The 17,088-nt window shown below is 45.1% G+C and overlaps 2 protein-coding genes across 2 annotated transcripts in view; both read left to right on the forward strand.

Annotated features, from left to right (window-relative positions):
- MECR (mitochondrial trans-2-enoyl-CoA reductase) overlaps window positions 1–6,942 on the forward strand; it is a 37,353-nt gene extending 30,411 nt beyond the window's left edge. The window contains exon 10 of the mRNA XM_022551972.3: window positions 1–6,942. Coding sequence (XP_022407680.3) covers window positions 1–158 — 158 coding nt within the window. The 3' untranslated portion in view covers window positions 159–6,942.
- SRSF4 (serine and arginine rich splicing factor 4) overlaps window positions 6,938–17,088 on the forward strand; it is a 25,878-nt gene continuing 15,727 nt past the window's right edge. Inside the window, exon 1 of the mRNA XM_022551710.3 lies at window positions 6,938–7,422. Coding sequence (XP_022407418.1) covers window positions 7,316–7,422 — 107 coding nt within the window. The 5' untranslated portion in view covers window positions 6,938–7,315. The remainder of the gene's footprint in view (window positions 7,423–17,088) is intronic.

Raw genomic sequence — 17,088 nt, forward strand, 5'->3', positions numbered from 1 at the left:
ACCAGTTCAAGGAGCTGATCCTCACGCTGTGCGATCTCATCCACCGAGGCCAGCTCACGGCCCCTGCCTGCTCCGAGGTCCCACTGCAGGACTACCAGCGTGCCTTAGAAGCGTCCATGCAGCCTTTCGTGTCTTCCAAGCAGATCCTCACCATGTGATGTGATAATCCCAGAGGAGCCGGAGCCAAGTAGGAGGGGAGATGGACCAGCAGGACTGGTTTCGGGCCCCCCACTTGGGGCCCCTCCGCCTTCCGCAGGCTGCTCCTCTCCCCGCTGTCACTTCTGAGGTGGAGAATTGGGAGGCCAGCCAAGGCTTTCCCTGGGGCCAGCCTCCGGGTATCGAATAAAGTCCGAACTTCTTAAAAAAACAAACAAACAAAAACCAATAGAAGTCACCCCTAATAAGAAGGACCATCCCTTGCCATCTCCCAGCACTAGAAGCCCCCCTTGCCCACCCTCCACCTGTCCTCCAGCCATCACTTCCTGACCGCCCTGAAAGCAAAGCCTTGGCGGGGCTGGCAGGTACAAAAGCCAGTAAAACAGATCTCTGCCCTCAAGCCCTCCAAGCCCACAGAGGAGAATCTTCTAAAAAGGAAGGTTTGACTCATTCTCAGGTGGCCTTCGGCTCAAGCTGGGACAGGGGGAGGATCAGCTCCACAGAGGAGTGAATGCCAGGCCGAGAAACCAAGGAAACGGGGTCTCAGGTGCCTGGACCATCCTCATGGAACTTCCATTCTAACTGGGGAGATAGATGTTACACCAATGGTTCTCAGCCTGAGCTCATTTTACTCCCAGGGGACACTGCGGTTATCATAATTGAGGGGGTGCTACTAGTGCCTAGTGAATAGAGGTCAGTGATGCTGCTACAGTGCACAGTGCACAGCACAGCCTCCCTCGGCAAGGGCTTATCCAGCCCAAATGTCCACAGTGCCGCTGTTGAGAAACCCCGCATCAAACCACTGGTCCCACGACAGTTACCATAGTGATGAGTGTGCAAAAGAAGACACGCGTGAGGTGCTGTGAGCGCCTAACCAAGGTCCTGTCCTAGGCCTCCCTGAGGTGAAGCTTGAAAGTGGGCCCTGAAAAATGAGTAGCTTTATTCAGACAAAGAGAAGAGTTGGACACTATGTGAGTTTTTGGTGTTCGTTTCATGATCCACTCAAAGCAAAGAACCAGAGGCTTTGGGGTGTCTCCCTCATCACCTGGCCCTCTGTCACTGAGCTCTAGAGCCTCGCTGCGGGGGGACTTACTGAGAGCCTAGCATGTGCCTGAGGCCAGGGCTGCCCGTGAGTGACGTGGGGCTGGCCCGCAAGTAGCTAAGCCTGGTTAGTGCACAGCATACTCATGAGGCCGCTGATACGGAGGTGTTCGGAGGGCCGTGGCGGCACAGCAGCTCTGCCTGAGGGTTTAAGGAAGGCCTCCCAGAGGAAGTATGGTCACAGCCAATCTTAAGGCCCAGCAGGAGAAGGTGTACCAAGCAAAGCCAACAGCACTCGTGAGAGTCTGGCAGACCTGGAGAGCCTAGCAGTCGGGGAACTGCCCACAGGCAAGTAGAGCTGCTGCCTAGGACGTGGGGGGAGTATGAAAGACTGAGATGGGAGCAGTGGGCAGCAGTCAGAGCAGGAAGGCTCAGGACTTGCCCCCAAGACATGGGGGAGGCACTGAGGGATTTTAGGCAGTGGAGTGATGTGGAAAACTGGCCCTGAAGGCTAGTTACATGCCAGCACATACCTGGGCCCCGGCATCATCCTCTTGTCTTCGGGAGCATCTCGTGTGTCCTCTGGAGAAAAGGACTCGGCTTCATCCTGGGGCTGGGAAAGGTCTACAGGTGCCCTCTGGGTAAGATTTGCCACCTTGTACACCTGGGCTCAGAATCAGCCGCAGCTCACCCAAGTCCCTCCCGTTCTGTATCCTCAAGGTTAGTGGGATGGGTGATTTGTGCAGTTGGTCAATGGGGGAAAGTGCAGAAAGTCTGAGAGGGAGTGGGAGGCTGCCCAAAGCCTACAGGAGTGCACGGTAGGATTAGGTTCTGCAGGGGGACTCCACAAGGTTGGGCTTAGGGGATGTGATGAGCCTGCAGCCATGGAGAAGGATCGGGCCCCTGGTAGAGACTCAGTGGGCAGACAGGTGGGAGGAAGGTTCATAGCACCACATCACGGTTAGAGACTTCGGGGGTGTGCAGAGTGTCCCGGGAATAGTACCTCTGGGGGTCTGGAGCTGATTTTTTTTTTTTTTTTTTTTTGTCTGCTCCGTTTGGCATGAGGGATGTTAGTTCCCCGAACAGGGATCGAAATCATGGCGCCTGCATTGGGAGCACAGAGTCTTAACCACTGGACCGCCAGGGAAGTCCCTGGAGCTGGAGCTGACGTTGGGCTTTAAAGGATGATAATATTTTCTCAGGCAGGGGAGGGAGACAAGCATTACAGACTAAGGGACCAGGCTAAGTTATAGAGGCAGAACATTTATGTCAGAAGCTTCTCGTTTTCCCCAAATAACCATTCTATTGCTAAGAATTAAAACTGATGGGGCTTCCCTGGTGGCGCCGTGGTTGAGAGTCCACCTGCCGATGCAGGGGACACGGGTTCGTGCCCCGGTCCAGGAAGATCCCACGTGCCGCGGAGCGGCTGGGCCCGTGAGCCATGGCCGCTGAGCCTGCGCGTCCGGAGCCTGTGCTCCGCAACGGGAGAGGCCAGAACAGTGAGAGGCCCGCGTACCGCAAAAAAAAACAAAAACTGATGACTCTTAGGCGGGCACATGGTGAGCTGGAATAAACAGTGTTTCCCTGCCTCCCTTGCAGCTGACAAGATCTGGCCCGTGTGATGTAAGCAGAGGTTCTAGGTGTCCATTTCTTAGGAACCTCTTTAAAATATAGCTGGCATCCATCCTGTACCCTTTCCTTCCCCTTTCACCTTCCTCCTGGCTGGGATAGAAACATGGAATTTGCACAGCCATCTTTGACCATGTTGAGAGTGGGACAGCAACAAGATCAAAGGAGCCTGGGTCCCTGAGACCCAGAAACGGTGACTGCCCACCTGAGGACTTGAGAAATAAGCTCCTGTGTTATTTAAGCCCCTAGTGTTTGGGCTTTCTCTGAACCTAATCATAAACGATACATATTCTATGATTTAATTTATATTGAAATCCTATCAATCCATGTGAAGCTGAAAATTTCACAAAATCACAGTCTGAATTGTGGCAGTGTGTGATTCCCAGCTAAGGAATTTGGACTTCACCCTACTGGCAGTAGGGAACAAAAGATTTCTGAGCCAGAAGATCAGAACTGTGATTCAGAAAAATCCCTCTGGCAGCAATCTGGGGGGACAATTTGGAGAAGGGAGGCGCTAAAGAAAGAGATAATAAGAAATTCCCAGATAAGTAAAGTCTCCCTAAATTTTGAAGACCACATAGGGATTATCAACATTTAATGAGGCCAGCAGAGGAAAGGAGCCTGAGGCAAAACAATGTCAAAAGGGAATCTGACTTAAGATGGATCATCGCTTCCCTACTTAACAAGTACAGGAGATTGTTTTTAATTTTCAGGCTGAATAATCTCTCTGTGGAGTTGGGACAGCTCTTCTGGCCCACTAAGTAAACAATATACTTTTTAAGTGGCTGAAGGAGGAACTCTGGCTCCAGGAGATCAAAGGAGGACAAACAGGCATGACCTCCTAAACCAAAGCTTGGGTGCACCTGAAGCCCTGAGGCTTCATGACTGGCTCTCCCTGTTGTCTTCTGGAATCATCCACCCTTCAACTGCCTACAGCCACTGTCATAATATTGATGACTGTCTGGTGTCTTGGGACACCAATTAACCCTGCTTTCCTCAGGGAAAAAACTGATGCCCAGAAGAAAGAGGTTCTTGCATTAACCTGTGTGTGCCAGGCATCTCTGCCCTGGTACCTGGAAGCTGTCAGCAGCTCCCGCCAGCCCCATGCTTATTGGCAGGTACCATGCCCTGGGTAGGACGCTGGGCCCAGCTTGGGCAGCTGGAGGAAATGGTGGAAGAAGAGAAACTCAGTCCTGGCACAGCATCTGCCTGCATCTGAAGGCAGGAAGATCCTGGGAAGACAGAGGGCCCACCCGCAGGTGAGTTAGCACCCTCTGAGAGGGAAGAAAGGTTGCCCTATGTCCCTGACCCTTTACAGTGTACGGGCACTTCCACACCTACCTGCATTTGATTTTTACAACTTCCCTGTGTCACTGAGGTTTTAATATCACCACTTTTCAGAAGAGGAAGATGCTGAGAGAGGAAGTGAGCTGCTCAAGGTCACATACCAGGAAGCAAGCTGGCACCAGAAGCCAGGTCCCCTGACCCTGTTTGGTCAGCATGCCAGGCAACCCCAGTTCCTCTGGCCCCACAGCTGGCCTTTGAGCTCCCTCTTTACTCAGGACTCCTTGATTTTGTTCAGTAATAATTGACACGTCACTCAGAATTTCCCTGAGTCTGTGTCTCACGGGGAAGCATGAGAAAAAGAAGCAGGAGGCCACTGAAGTAATCCAGGTGAGAACTCATTCACTTATTAATTTGGTAAATAGTTTGAACACCCGATATGTGAAAAGCACTGTCAGAAGTGCCAGGTTTACAGCAGAAGCCAAAAATCGTGGCCCATGATACCAGGAAGCTTACATTCTAGTGGAGGCGAAAGACAGTGAACAAGTGAATAAATGAGGTAATTACAGAGTGTAGCAAGTGCTGTGAAAGAAAAAATAAAGTGATATCATAGTGACGGGGAGTACTTGAGAGAAGGTGGGCAAGGAAGGTCTGAGTCCTGAATGAGAAGTCAGCCATGTTGCAGGCAGGGGGAGCAGCATGTTAAAGCCCTGATGTGTGAACAATATGACAAGGCCTGAACTGGCTTAGTTAAGTGGGAGTGAAGTGAGTGGATTCGTTAATCTTTAGAAGGAAGAATCAACAAGACAGAGTGAATGAGGTGCGTGAAGGTGGAACTTTGGCACCTTCCTGGAGGGAGGTGCCACTCCCTGAGTTAGCAAGCTCCAGAAGAGGAGCAGGTTTTGGAGACGGGTATTTCGGTGGGTAGGGTTCTTTCCCATCCGTACAATGGGTTGAGCAGGTTATTTAACAGCCAAGTTTAGCACTGGTTCTTCATAATATAGGTACTATGATCCTCACACTTTACAAAATACCAAACGGATCAGGACTGCAGCATAAAAATCAGTTTTTAAAGTAACAGAATAAACCATGGGAGGTTTTGTTTGTTTGGCTACGCCCGGTTTTATTTGCAGCACGAGGGATCTTTTTTTAGTTGCAGCATGCGGGATCTTCCTTGCATCGTGGATTTATTTATCTATCTATCTGCACCACATCTTAGCTGCGGCATGCGGAATCTTTAGTTGTGGCATGCAAACTCTTAGTTGTGGCATGCATGTGGGATCTAGTTTCCTGACCAGGGATCGAACCTGGGCCCCCTGCATTGGGAGCGCAGAGTCTTCGCCACTGGACCACCGGGAAGTGTCCAGGGGAGGGTTTTTAAAAAAAAAATTTTTTTTAACCTCAGAGTGAGGAAGGCCTTTCAAACTACAACACATAATCCAGAATCAAAGAAAAATAAAGGATAAATTTGATCCCATAAACATACAATGTTTTTGCATGACACACTGGGAAAAAATATTTGCAACTCATTTGACAAAGAGCTAATTTTCCTAATACATAGATAGCTTCTATGAATAAGAACAATGGGCAAAAAATGTAAACAAAGGAAAATATGTGTCTTAAACATACGAGGCTCACTCCACTCAACATAACTGCAAATTAAATTATCCCAAGATACCATTTTTCAGCTATCAGATTGACAACGATCATAAAGTTTCATAACGTGTTGATGAGGAGATGGAAAAACAGGTGCTTGTGGAAAATTGAGCAATATCTATCAGAACTATGTTTGCCCACACCCTTTGACCCAGCTATTCTACTTCTAGGAATAGATCCTACATATATGTATATATACAAAGTTACTCAGTGAAGCTGTTAAAACAAAAGGTTTCAATCTATCTCAACGTCCTTTCCTAGGGCACTGATTAAAGAAATTACTGTGTATAAAATGGCATATTATGAGCCATAAAATAGTCCTGAGGAAGCTCCTTTTGTACTCTAATGGAATGATTTTCAAATTATACTTAGTGCAGAACTGTATGTATAGTACAACACCACCATTTGCTTTACATGTGTAAAACCTCTGAAAGGACATTTAAGAAACAGATTATATTGTCTGCCTCTAGGCCGCCAGAGGACAGAGATGGGAAGACGTTTCACTGTATATCATTTAAACCAGTTAATGAATTATCCGTTCAACATATAATTTTTAAAGTAAAAACAGCAAAGAAAACTCCTTTGTGGTTCCAGGTAAACTGGGTTAGTGAGAAGGGAGCCAATATTTATCGAGCTCCTACCATGTTCCAGATACTGTTCCAAACCCTTCCACATATACTTTTAGTTACCCTGTAGTCCATTGAGATGGGATAAATTATTCTAATTTTACAAGCTAGAAAAGAGATTTAAAAGAAAATAGGTTAAGTTGGTCCAGTTAATTTAGCCAGTGCCAAGCCTAATCTAGCTCCAAAGTTCCAGCCTTCTCCACTTTCCACAATGCTTCCACTGAAGCAAGTCATCCTATTTTTAAAGTAATATTGGCGTTACTTTATTGGGCACTTAAGATGTGCTGGGGACAGTACGCCTATAATTCTCAAAACAACGCTGGAAAGCTGGAATTACTATCCCCCTTTTACAGAGAAGACAAACGAGGCTCAAAAGGGAGGCGCGTAACGACACCAAGGTCAGACACTTAGACGGTTAGAAGCCAGGTTTAATTCCAAATCTACTCTAAAGTCGAAACCACTCCCGGATCAAAGGACAAAAGCAGAAATATTCGAAGAGCTATGGGAGTGATGTGGACACTTCCGGGGGGAAGGAGGAAAGCCAACGGGCTACGGAGGGCGGCGCAGGCGCTGCGCGCCAAGCTCGCGAGAGAACGTGCCCGGAGACTGAAGGCCCCCGCACCGCCCGCGCCGCCTGTCGATCACCTGGCCCCGCCCCGCGCCGGCGCGCCCCCCGGCAAGCCCCGGCCGGGCGGGAAGCGAACGCGCGCTCCCTTCCGTTACCCTCCTCTTGCGGGAAGGGCGGGGGAGGCTGGAGGCGCGTGCTCGCGAGCTGCGTGCTCGCGTACGTCGCCGGGTTCGGCTGCGTCCGTCCCGCCGCCCGCCCGTTGCCGCCGCCGCCGTCGCCGCGCTTTCGCTTCGCCGGCCGCCGCCTAGGGGGGCTGGGGCCGGGCCAAGCCGCCGCCGCCGAAGCTGTTGCCGGGATGCCACGGGTGTACATCGGCCGCCTGAGCTACCAGGCCCGGGAGCGCGATGTGGAGCGCTTCTTTAAGGGCTACGGGAAGATCCTGGAGGTGGATCTGAAGAACGGGTGAGGAGGACGGAAGAGGGGCCTGCCGGGTGGGGACGGGGCCCCGGCGGTGGCGGGGAGGCCGCGGGGACGGGAGTGGGACGCCTACCCCGCGCGGAGCTGCCGGCCTGCTCCGGCTCCGCCATAGTCGCGGCGCCTCGGGGGCGCGGGTAGGCCCCGGTTCCCACTGCGCCTGCGCGGGTGGGGGTGGTGGAGGGATAATGGGAGCGATGGTGAGGCTCTGAGTGGGACGGGAAGAAGGAAAACCTGAGTGGGATTGGGGCGCTGGGAGGGAGGGCACAGCTCCAGGGCTCCGGGGAGGCCTGGGTTTTTCCTTCCCAGGCGCTGGAGCCGGAGCCTGGTTCATCTTCAGTAGAGACCGACCTTTCCCGCTCTGAGGGCTGCTGGAAACAGATTTCCTCCTCCCTTTTCACCTCTTCCCCAGTCTAATGGATCAGATGGTCACAACGCATCTCTCCCGGGGACTGGAGCTCTGAAGGGACGCCCTTTATAGACTTGCCATGTGCTACACTTTTTTGGGCGGGAGACTAGTTTGAGTAGTCTAGGGACGGTTTCGAAAGTATCGGCTTGCGGTGCTGAAAGCCTTCACCGTTCCCTCTACAAGGGTAAATTAAAGTCTTAGCCTGCTATCTTCAAGACTGCGTACAGAGTTTCCATGCTGGGGTTTCCGTTCTCCAACTTGTCAAAAAATTGTTTTGTCGTTGTAGAATTTGTTAGAGAATAGTGGCCACCGTGACTAGTCAACTAGTTGATGTAGACGGAGACCTACAGTTTAGGAAATTGCTAACTTACTACCCACCCGGGTATGGTCTGTTACCTAATCTACTTTGGTAGAGCAGGGCCCGCAGGGGCTACAAGTTTCAGGGGAAGCATGAGGAGTCAGCCCTGGAGAAGATATTCTACGGGGAAAACTGTGAGAACCGGGAAATGTTAGGTAGGACTTCAAAGACATGGATATAAAAAAATAAAAGGAGTGGGGGAAGCATTTTAGGGTACTAAACCTTGGCTGTTAGAAGAACTCTTGGCTTTTTTTTTTTTTTTAAGATCTACTTTGCAACAGGTCTGATATAGCTAGAGTTTACTCCCCAATGTAATACTAGCAACTAACACTTGAGAAGTTATAAAAGATACCTAGGTTGAGCATTTGAGAAAAATTGGAAGCTACAATGTACTCAAACTGTTGGCTGAGTTTAAAATTTTAACAAGTCATTTCAAATTGATTGTTAGGAAGGATCACCTTCTTACTAAGGAAAATGTCCTCCATCAAGTGTTTATTATGAATGCTGATTTCTTTTAGAGTAGAAGGTTTAGGAAGTTACTCATTTTGTTCAATAGAGCTTTCATTCTTAAACATACTAGATAAAGTGGGCAGGGGGTTGTTCTTGTGATACATATCATATGTCTGAACAATCAAGTTCAAACTCCCAGTTTTCTTCAGAGCCCAATTAAGTTGACAGTAAATTTTGTGGGGAAAGCATGGGTTTTGAAAGCAAACAGGCCTGGGTCAAATCGTAGCTTCACCACTTACTACCTATGGGCAAGTTACTTCTCTGATTCTGAGTTTCCTCATCCACCAGGAAAAAGATTAGAGATAATAGTTGTAAAACATTTGGCTCATAGCTGTAAATGGTAGCTATAATCAAAGGGATTTGACCTTGATCATAAGGAGACATCTTAGCTTAAGTGTTTAGTAACACGAAGCGTATTTGGTGAGGTCTGTTCTCTAAGGTTACTCAAGTGATAGCAGGAAATGATGTTGATGTTAATAGGAAAGCTAATTAATGGAACAAATATGTTGATAACCGACAAGATGCCTCTACTGTGCTAAATGAAGGGAGGAGGCAGAAAAACAGTTCTGCCCTTGAGTGAATTAAGTGCTTGTGGTTATAACATACACTTTGAGTTAAGCAATGCTTGCTCTCAATTTAAACTCACGAAGTGAAACTTGGAATGGTTTGTCTGAAATAGGCTTTGAAGTGTGGATTGACTGGGGCTTGAAGTGTCTGGGAATAGTGTATGTCATAACTGGTGATGGTAGAATAAGGAAGAATTTTGAGATATAATAAACAGTCTAGCTTGGATTGAGTCTCATGAATGATCTAGAAGTTTAACAACATAAATCAGAAACAACTGTAAGATTTTACACTAGACATTCAAAATCATGGATAGGAGTTCAAATGCTCTGGAGGGAATAAATGAGCAACCTGAGAAATGGTGATCTAAGAGGAAGAATCGATCGATCCTTCCAGGACCCTAAATACGTGGGTCTCTTGGGGAACTATTCATTTTTACAGTTGTGCTGCTAAACCATGATATGCATGAAATCTGTGATTGAAAGTCAAGGGAATGAAGAATGGGAAGTCATTTTAGGGATTTGAAGGCAGGTGTGACAGTCACCAAACAGGTGCACCTCCTGGTAGCATTCAGGAATCATTGCAGAGGAAAATGACTTCTGAACAAAGGACCAATGGTATATAGATGTATTTCAAGCAATTGACTGGATTAGATGGCAGTAGCACAGAGGAGTTTGAAAGGATGGCATAATTTAGCAACATGTGTAAGCTTATAGTCCTGGAAACATAGGAAGGATAGTAGAGCCCCTTGAGAAGCCTTTTTAACATATCTGGATTGTGATTATTAGTAACTGAAACTCAAAAGATTTTGGATGGTTAGGGCTTTGAAGAATTGCTGAAGAGTTCAAATTTGTAGAAGTGAGATTTATCAGTAGACAGTAGCTATATTGAGCTGAAGGGTTGTAGGTAAAGTTCTGAATTAATTAAGTAGGCATAAAGCAGTGGTATAATAGAAAGTTGACCAAATGAGGCAGCAGATGAGCTCTCCAAAGGAGATTTAGTATCCAGGAGAACATTTTATGGACCCTCTTGGGATTAGGAGAAGGGAGATGTATGCAGTGGTGTATTGCCTGCTTTTATTGTACCAGGTAACCCTAATCTAGATTGCTTTAGTTTTAGAGAACTCCTGGAAGGATGGTTTAGTTTGGCACCACGAACATGACATAAATCTCCCACGACAGCATAGGCCACTCCAGATCCCCTCTGGTCTCCTCCATTTGTATGTGCCACACTAACGCCAGCAAGAGCCACGGTGGGCCAGGGGCCAAGGAAGCAACAATATTAGCAGCTGTGTTTACAGCCTTCCAACTCTGTGGTAACTTTTGCTGTCTTTGATTATTTGTGAATTCTGTGAGCTTTCTTTTTTATTAGTAAATCACTTTTTTTCATGTAAAATGTAGATTTTTTTTTTAAGTACAGTACTTTTGCCACAAAATATTGTGGTTTTGGTCTCAGATCTTTATATTTTAATTTTGCCATATTTTAGTCAATGAATGAAACATATCACATCCTAAGATTATTTTTGCCTAGTAGCTGGACAGGTAAACCCCCAAACCATTGAGGGTTTGGGGGGGTTTTGGTTTTTTGTTTTAGTTGGTTAAATGTGTGAATTAAAGCTCTCCAGGGAAACTTGGCTATAAATTTCAGAACCTTTGTTTCATATTACAGACAGTGAAATTGTGAACAGCCAGAATTTTCAGGGATGTCCTGGTCTGTGTAGTTGGATTTTCATGATATCTAAGTATTACCAAGAAGTTTTTTGTTTTCACCCTCTGTTTTAAATTCCTTCAAGTAGAAGATACCCCTTAGTTAATATTTTAAATATGTTATGGCTTTCAGTGAGTCAAGTCGTTGTTCTTTTTGTCCCTGAGCACTGTAGGGCGCTGTTAGGCCTGAGATACTGGGATGAATCTCTGCCAACCCCAGAACCTCCAAAGAGATTTTCTCTTTTGACTGAATCCTTGATGCGAGCTTGTTTTTCTTCTTGTCTTTTAAAGAGGCAATAAGGGAAATATAATTGATGTTCCAGGTTATTGGTTTCTGGTTAATTGAACTGGTAGTTTAGTATTAAAAGCCCATTCTTGGGAACTCCCTGACAGTCCAGTGGTTAGGACTCTCTGCTTTCACTGCTGAGGACCCAGGTTCAATCCCGGGTCAGGGAACTAAGATCCTGCAAGCTGCATGGTGTGGCCAAAAAAAAAAGAAAAAAGCCCATACTTAATCTGTGTAACATTTCAAAATAGTATGTATTTATTTCTGATTATAAAAATTTTACATATTTATTGTACATTTTTTTATAGAGGACAAAAAATGAAAGATGACAGTACCTGCACTTTGAGACTTTGTCTTTTTCCGCACACAGGTGTATGCACTTCTTAAGCCTCCCCGCCCCCCTTTTTCACATTGGATTCGTACTGTACGTTCTGTCTTGTAACCAGCTTCTACCTGATCCTTTTGTCGTTAAGTGTTCTCCCACAACCTAATTCTTAAGGGCTACATAGTATTCCCACATATAAATACTATTTAATGTACATAAGCAAAACCATGTTGCAAGACACTGAGGTTGTCTTTGGTTTTCCACTATTTTACACGTATATAACGCTGTGGCAAATACCCTTTATGTAAATCTTAGGGCAGATTCCCGAAAATGGACTTTGGAGTCAGAGTGTATATAGCTGTCCCTCAGTATAATCACAGGATTGGTTCCAGGACCCACTGCAGATACCCGAGTCTACGGATGCCCAAGTCCCATAGTCATCCCTCCACACCCACGGGTTCAACCAACCCAGGATATGGAGAGCTGAGTGTACACATTTTTAACTTTTGCTACCTTTTGGTTTCCATGGTATTTGTTTATATTTTCACCTGCCGTATTTAAGAGTTCCTATTTTTCTGAATTCTCAACTACTCTTGATCATAATTTTTTAATATTATGACTTTTTAATTAGAATGTCTAAAAATATATATTAGGAAGTTGTCTTGCAGCCTTTAAGCCTTATCTGTTTAGCCTACCAAGCATAACAGGTTCAAGAACTTTTTATAGAAAATAACTTTTTGACTGATTAGAAAATAAATACAGGTGCATTGTAGATAATTTAGACAATACCAACAGCAGAAAGTAGAAAAGAGGTATCATTAAGAATCCTTTTAACATAGACAAGGTCTTATGTGCAATTTTATGTCCCACTTTTTCTGCTTAATTTTTCTCATATATTTTTTCTGTTACATTAAAATCTTTCTCATAAACATCATTTAGGGCTGCATAAAATCCATTGTATGGCTATATCATGATTTACCCAACCATTCCTCCTAGGCTGTCTCTCAATTCTTGCTGTTCTGTATAACCTTGTGATGGATATCACGTGCAAAAAACTTTGTTTGCATTTTAGTCATTCCTTAGGACGGATTCTATGAAGTAAAATTCATGTGTCACAGTAGGAGTGAACACTTTGAAAGCTCTTGATGCATATAGCCAAATGTCCTGCGAAGCTGTGCCAGTTACACTTATACCAGCAGTGCATGAGCACGCCCATCATGGCAGCCTCGTCACCACTGAGCCGGCCGTACTGTTTAGAGTCTTTGCTAATTTAACAGGTGAAATGGTTTCAGGTGTTTTAACCAAGAACTTTTTTCTTAAACAAATAAGAAATCATGAGAAACAGGGCTGTGGATTAAGTAGCATTCTGTCATTGTTTTATTCATAGTATCGAATGTAACTTACAAATGTGACCAAGTTGTTTTTGTACTGAAGTCTCTTGCTGAGGTCAACATACCTCCCCCCAAAATATATTAGGTATGTTACTTTTTTTCTTAAGCCATGGGTAATTTTTAAATTTCTGTCATTTTGAAAAGTCATTGCCAAGAAACCATACCGTGCTGCGGTTTGACCAAATGTTACCACCTTAAACTGCCCTGGCTTGAGACTTCCACTCCTTGTTCCTGGTTTCCCAGTCAGTTTGTGATAAGAATAAACATCATCTGTAATTACTTGGCCAAGTCATTTAAAATCCCTATTCCTCAGTTTAATAGCTTGCTCCTCCCTTCCTTATTGATGTATCATGAATAAAAGGGCCACGTGAAGTATTTTTTCCTTCTTAAAAGGTAGGCACAGGATGTAGACTAGATAAAATGTGGTTTGGGTTCATGGTATTTTTGGATACATCGAAGTAACCTAAACAGCAAATTGGTTTTTTGTTGTTGTTGTTTTTTGTTGTTTTTTTTGCGGTACACAGGCCTCTCACTGCTGTGGCCTCTCCCGTTGCGGAGCACAGGCTCCAGACGCGCAGGCTCAGCGGCCATGGCTCACGGGCCCAGCCGCTCCATGGCATGTGGGATCCTCCCGGACCGGGGCGTGAACCCATGTCCCCTGCATCGGCAGGTGGACTCTCAACCACTGCGCCACCAGAGAAGCCCGCAAATTGTATTTTGAGATCCTCGGAAGAAAGGTGCTCCAAGCATCTGAGAGAATACTATTGGGGGTGGTATTTATAAGTTTGTAAGCTAACACTGAAATTTTAAAATAAGTGTTGTCTCTAGTTTGTACTGACGGGGAAACTGAGGCACGGGGGATTAAATGACAGGGCCAAGGTTACAAAATGAGTTATTGACAGCTCCGGAAACTGAAGATCTTTCTTATTTACATACCAGATAGAGCATGGGTGGTGTCAGCCAAAGTTGCTCTCGTGCTGTTTCCTTCCAGACGATTCATTCCTATCCTTTGGGGCTTGCCTCCAAGGGTGAGAAGGTAGTTCAGGTTCCACAGCCTGAAGTCCTTAGTCTCTCTGCAGAGGCTTCCAACAAGCTGCCAAGTTACTGCCAAAAGTGAGACAGGTGCTATTTTTTTTATGACGTTGGCCCCAGACAGAGACTGCTACTGATTCTCCTCAGGCTACTCTTTGCAGAGCTGAAGGATGGTATCAGCTTTGTGATGGCTGACCAGGGTAGGATCTATGCAAGTAAATGCAGTGAACAGTCTCTGTCCTGTTGTCATAGCTAGGGCTGTCTGGTCTTGGAGTATCCTGAAGGTGAGGGATGGATTGTGCCCTGGACTTGCACACCTGTATTTTGAGGAAATGCCCTACATGACCTTTCCTGTGTGTTGAGATGAAAGTCTAGAGGTCCTGGAACTGCACATGATGCCTGAAGAGCCACTTAAAGGGCCCTCCGCCAGGGCCCCAACCGTGTCTTGTTCCTGGATGCCAGATGGGGGCCTCCATGAACACAGACCTCCAAGGCCTAGAGAGGGGGAAACTGGAGGAGGGAGGTTTGAATTCAGCCGTCAGGAGTGAAAGAGGTGAGCAGGAGGCTTGGGTGAGGGATCAGGAGCCACAGACCAGATGAACTGACTTTGAGAAAAGTTATTTCATGTGGATGAAATGAAGCTATTGATCCATTAATGTTTAAGGAATTTGAAACATCCATTAAAATATAAAGTGAATTAAATGACTGATTTTCAAGGGAAGGGCATCCCCAAGAAATAGCATGGGGAGTGGCATCTTTAACCAAAAAGAAAAAGAAACAGGGACTGTGGGGTGGTTATGAGGGACATGGAAACAGCCGAGATGGTCCCAAGAGGCATAATTTCTAAGAGGCTTTAACACCTGTTACCCTGCCTATAGTGTGGTTTTAGAGGTAAGTACAAACTGGTTTTGTTTGTAGCTTTGGTGTGGAATCAGGTAGTGTTGTCTGCTGAGTGTACACCTTTACTTCATTAACTACAAGTAACAGTGATTCTATCTTACGTTCTAGGAGTTTTATTCTAAATTAGCAATATGACTTTCATCTCTTGAGTTGTTTTTAAATTGTTTTTAATTTGTGATTGAGTCTTCATGAGCTTTAGTGTGTCATCGGGGAATAGTTGATCTCTTTTCTTGTGAGACCTTTTAATTTCATTTACCCTTAGTGTGGATAAGTGTCAGAAAATTGAAATGTACACGGGTATGATTATGTTTGCTCCCCTTTAAGGAAAGCAGCCCTGTTGACTTTAAAAGGTCACAGTGAAACACTTCATTATGACAGAGGGGTTATGGTTGTGATAGTTTGATCCACAAACTATTTGCACGTATGTTGCTTCCTGCGGGTGGTCCCATTTTATAGGATAGAAATATGGTAGCAGCCTAGTAAAAGTGAATTTGCTTAGTTCATTTTTGAAAGGCTTTTGGATAGTTGAAACAAAATGGCAAATAGGCCCATAGACCAGTTACAAAGTAAGACTAGATTTGAAATTGGGTACAGATTCCTCTCTTCCTCCTGCTTTCTGAAGGAATTTTGTATTATCACTTAGTTTTTAGAATAATGATTGTTTCTGTTCTCTTTTCCTCACTCCAGTATGTGAATATTCCTTCAGAGATGGGCTGGTATTTTCTTAATGATTTGTTATCTTTCTCTGTTTTCCTAGACTGGTGTTAAAATTTTGATAACTGACATGCAGGTTTGGTTCCACTATTAGCTTAGAGGATGTTCACAGCTTACTAGTACACACCAGATGCAGAAGTGGTATTTCTTGCCATTTAATATTTCTCATAAGATGCCAATATTCATGTGGGCATTTGTCTTCCACAGCATATAATTTGATGTAACTGATTTTCTGTGCTAGAGCTTGTGTTTCTCAAACTGTTTGCTCTGTGGACCACTTCTTTCCACTGGTGTGGAGATAGTAGAACATGGTGTTGGAGTGTTGATTTTAGGTTAGGACCTAGGGTTGAAGAATCCCAGGTGTTGGGTAGCCTTTACTTAACTGCTGTAAGCGTTCATTTCTTCATCTATGAGATTATCAGTAAATCTCAGAGTTGTGAACATTATTGTAAAGGATTTTGAAAAGGGAAAGAGTCCTGGTGGGCTAGAGTAGTCATGTTAATAGTGGTTTGGAGTTAAATCAGATCATAGATGGCTGTCATCTGCAAAGTAGTTTTCTGGTTGCTGCCATAATCTTTGTATAATTGGAAGTCTGTAAACTTTATAGCATTCTTTGATTTCTCATCCATTTTTTTCCCACACCATTCATGCTTATATTTTTTGGTCCCGGTCACCATTCCTTACAAAACTAATTAAATGCATTCTTAAATACATAATACTGTCAATATCCATTCACATCTACCACCTCTAGGCCAAACCTTCCATCATCTCTATGCTGGTCTAATTTTTGCTGAGCCTTAAAACCAAAGACAGATTCCAGGGGTTAATATGGGGCCTCCAGAATGGGGATTGCACAGAATAATCTTATTTTTCCTCTATTCTTCTAGTCTGTTATGTTCTGAACCCACACATGTTTTCGGAAGGACCAGATGGCTGACACTGGCTAATGGGAACCAAAAGACGAGTGAAAGTAACCTGGTTGTCACATACTCCAAGCTTAGGGGTGCTTCACCTGCCCCAAGATCAATTTCTTTTTTCCTCTGGAGAATTGACCCAGCTGTATCAAAAAACGTTAATACAGCCTGGCTTATCTAAGGTTAGATTATCAAGTCAAGCAGCAGCATTTGTTGAATTTCAAAGGATTGTGCTCAGGACTGTGGGAGAAAAGAAACAGCTGCCTTTACAAAGGCACTGTGACCTTGTGGTTAAGAGCTTGGGTTTTGGAGTCAGATGGACCTGGGTTCTAATCCAGCTATACCGCTTAGGAGCGCCTTGACTACAAGCCAGTTGCTTAGCCTCTCCCAGTCTCATTTTTCTCATTGTAAAATGGGAGTAATAGTAGTAGTAGTAGTGCATTCTTCGCATATGATATGAGGAATGAATGAAATATTATAGATGAATTATTTACTGTGTGCCAGGCACTCTTCTAAATATTAGCCTTTGTTAATATTAAAGAGCT

Source organism: Delphinapterus leucas, chromosome 1, assembly GCF_059928025.1.
Source record: "Delphinapterus leucas isolate spDelLeu-1000000601 "Yukka" chromosome 1, BTC_Dleu_Yukka2, whole genome shotgun sequence".
Taxonomy (NCBI): domain Eukaryota; kingdom Metazoa; phylum Chordata; class Mammalia; order Artiodactyla; family Monodontidae; genus Delphinapterus; species Delphinapterus leucas.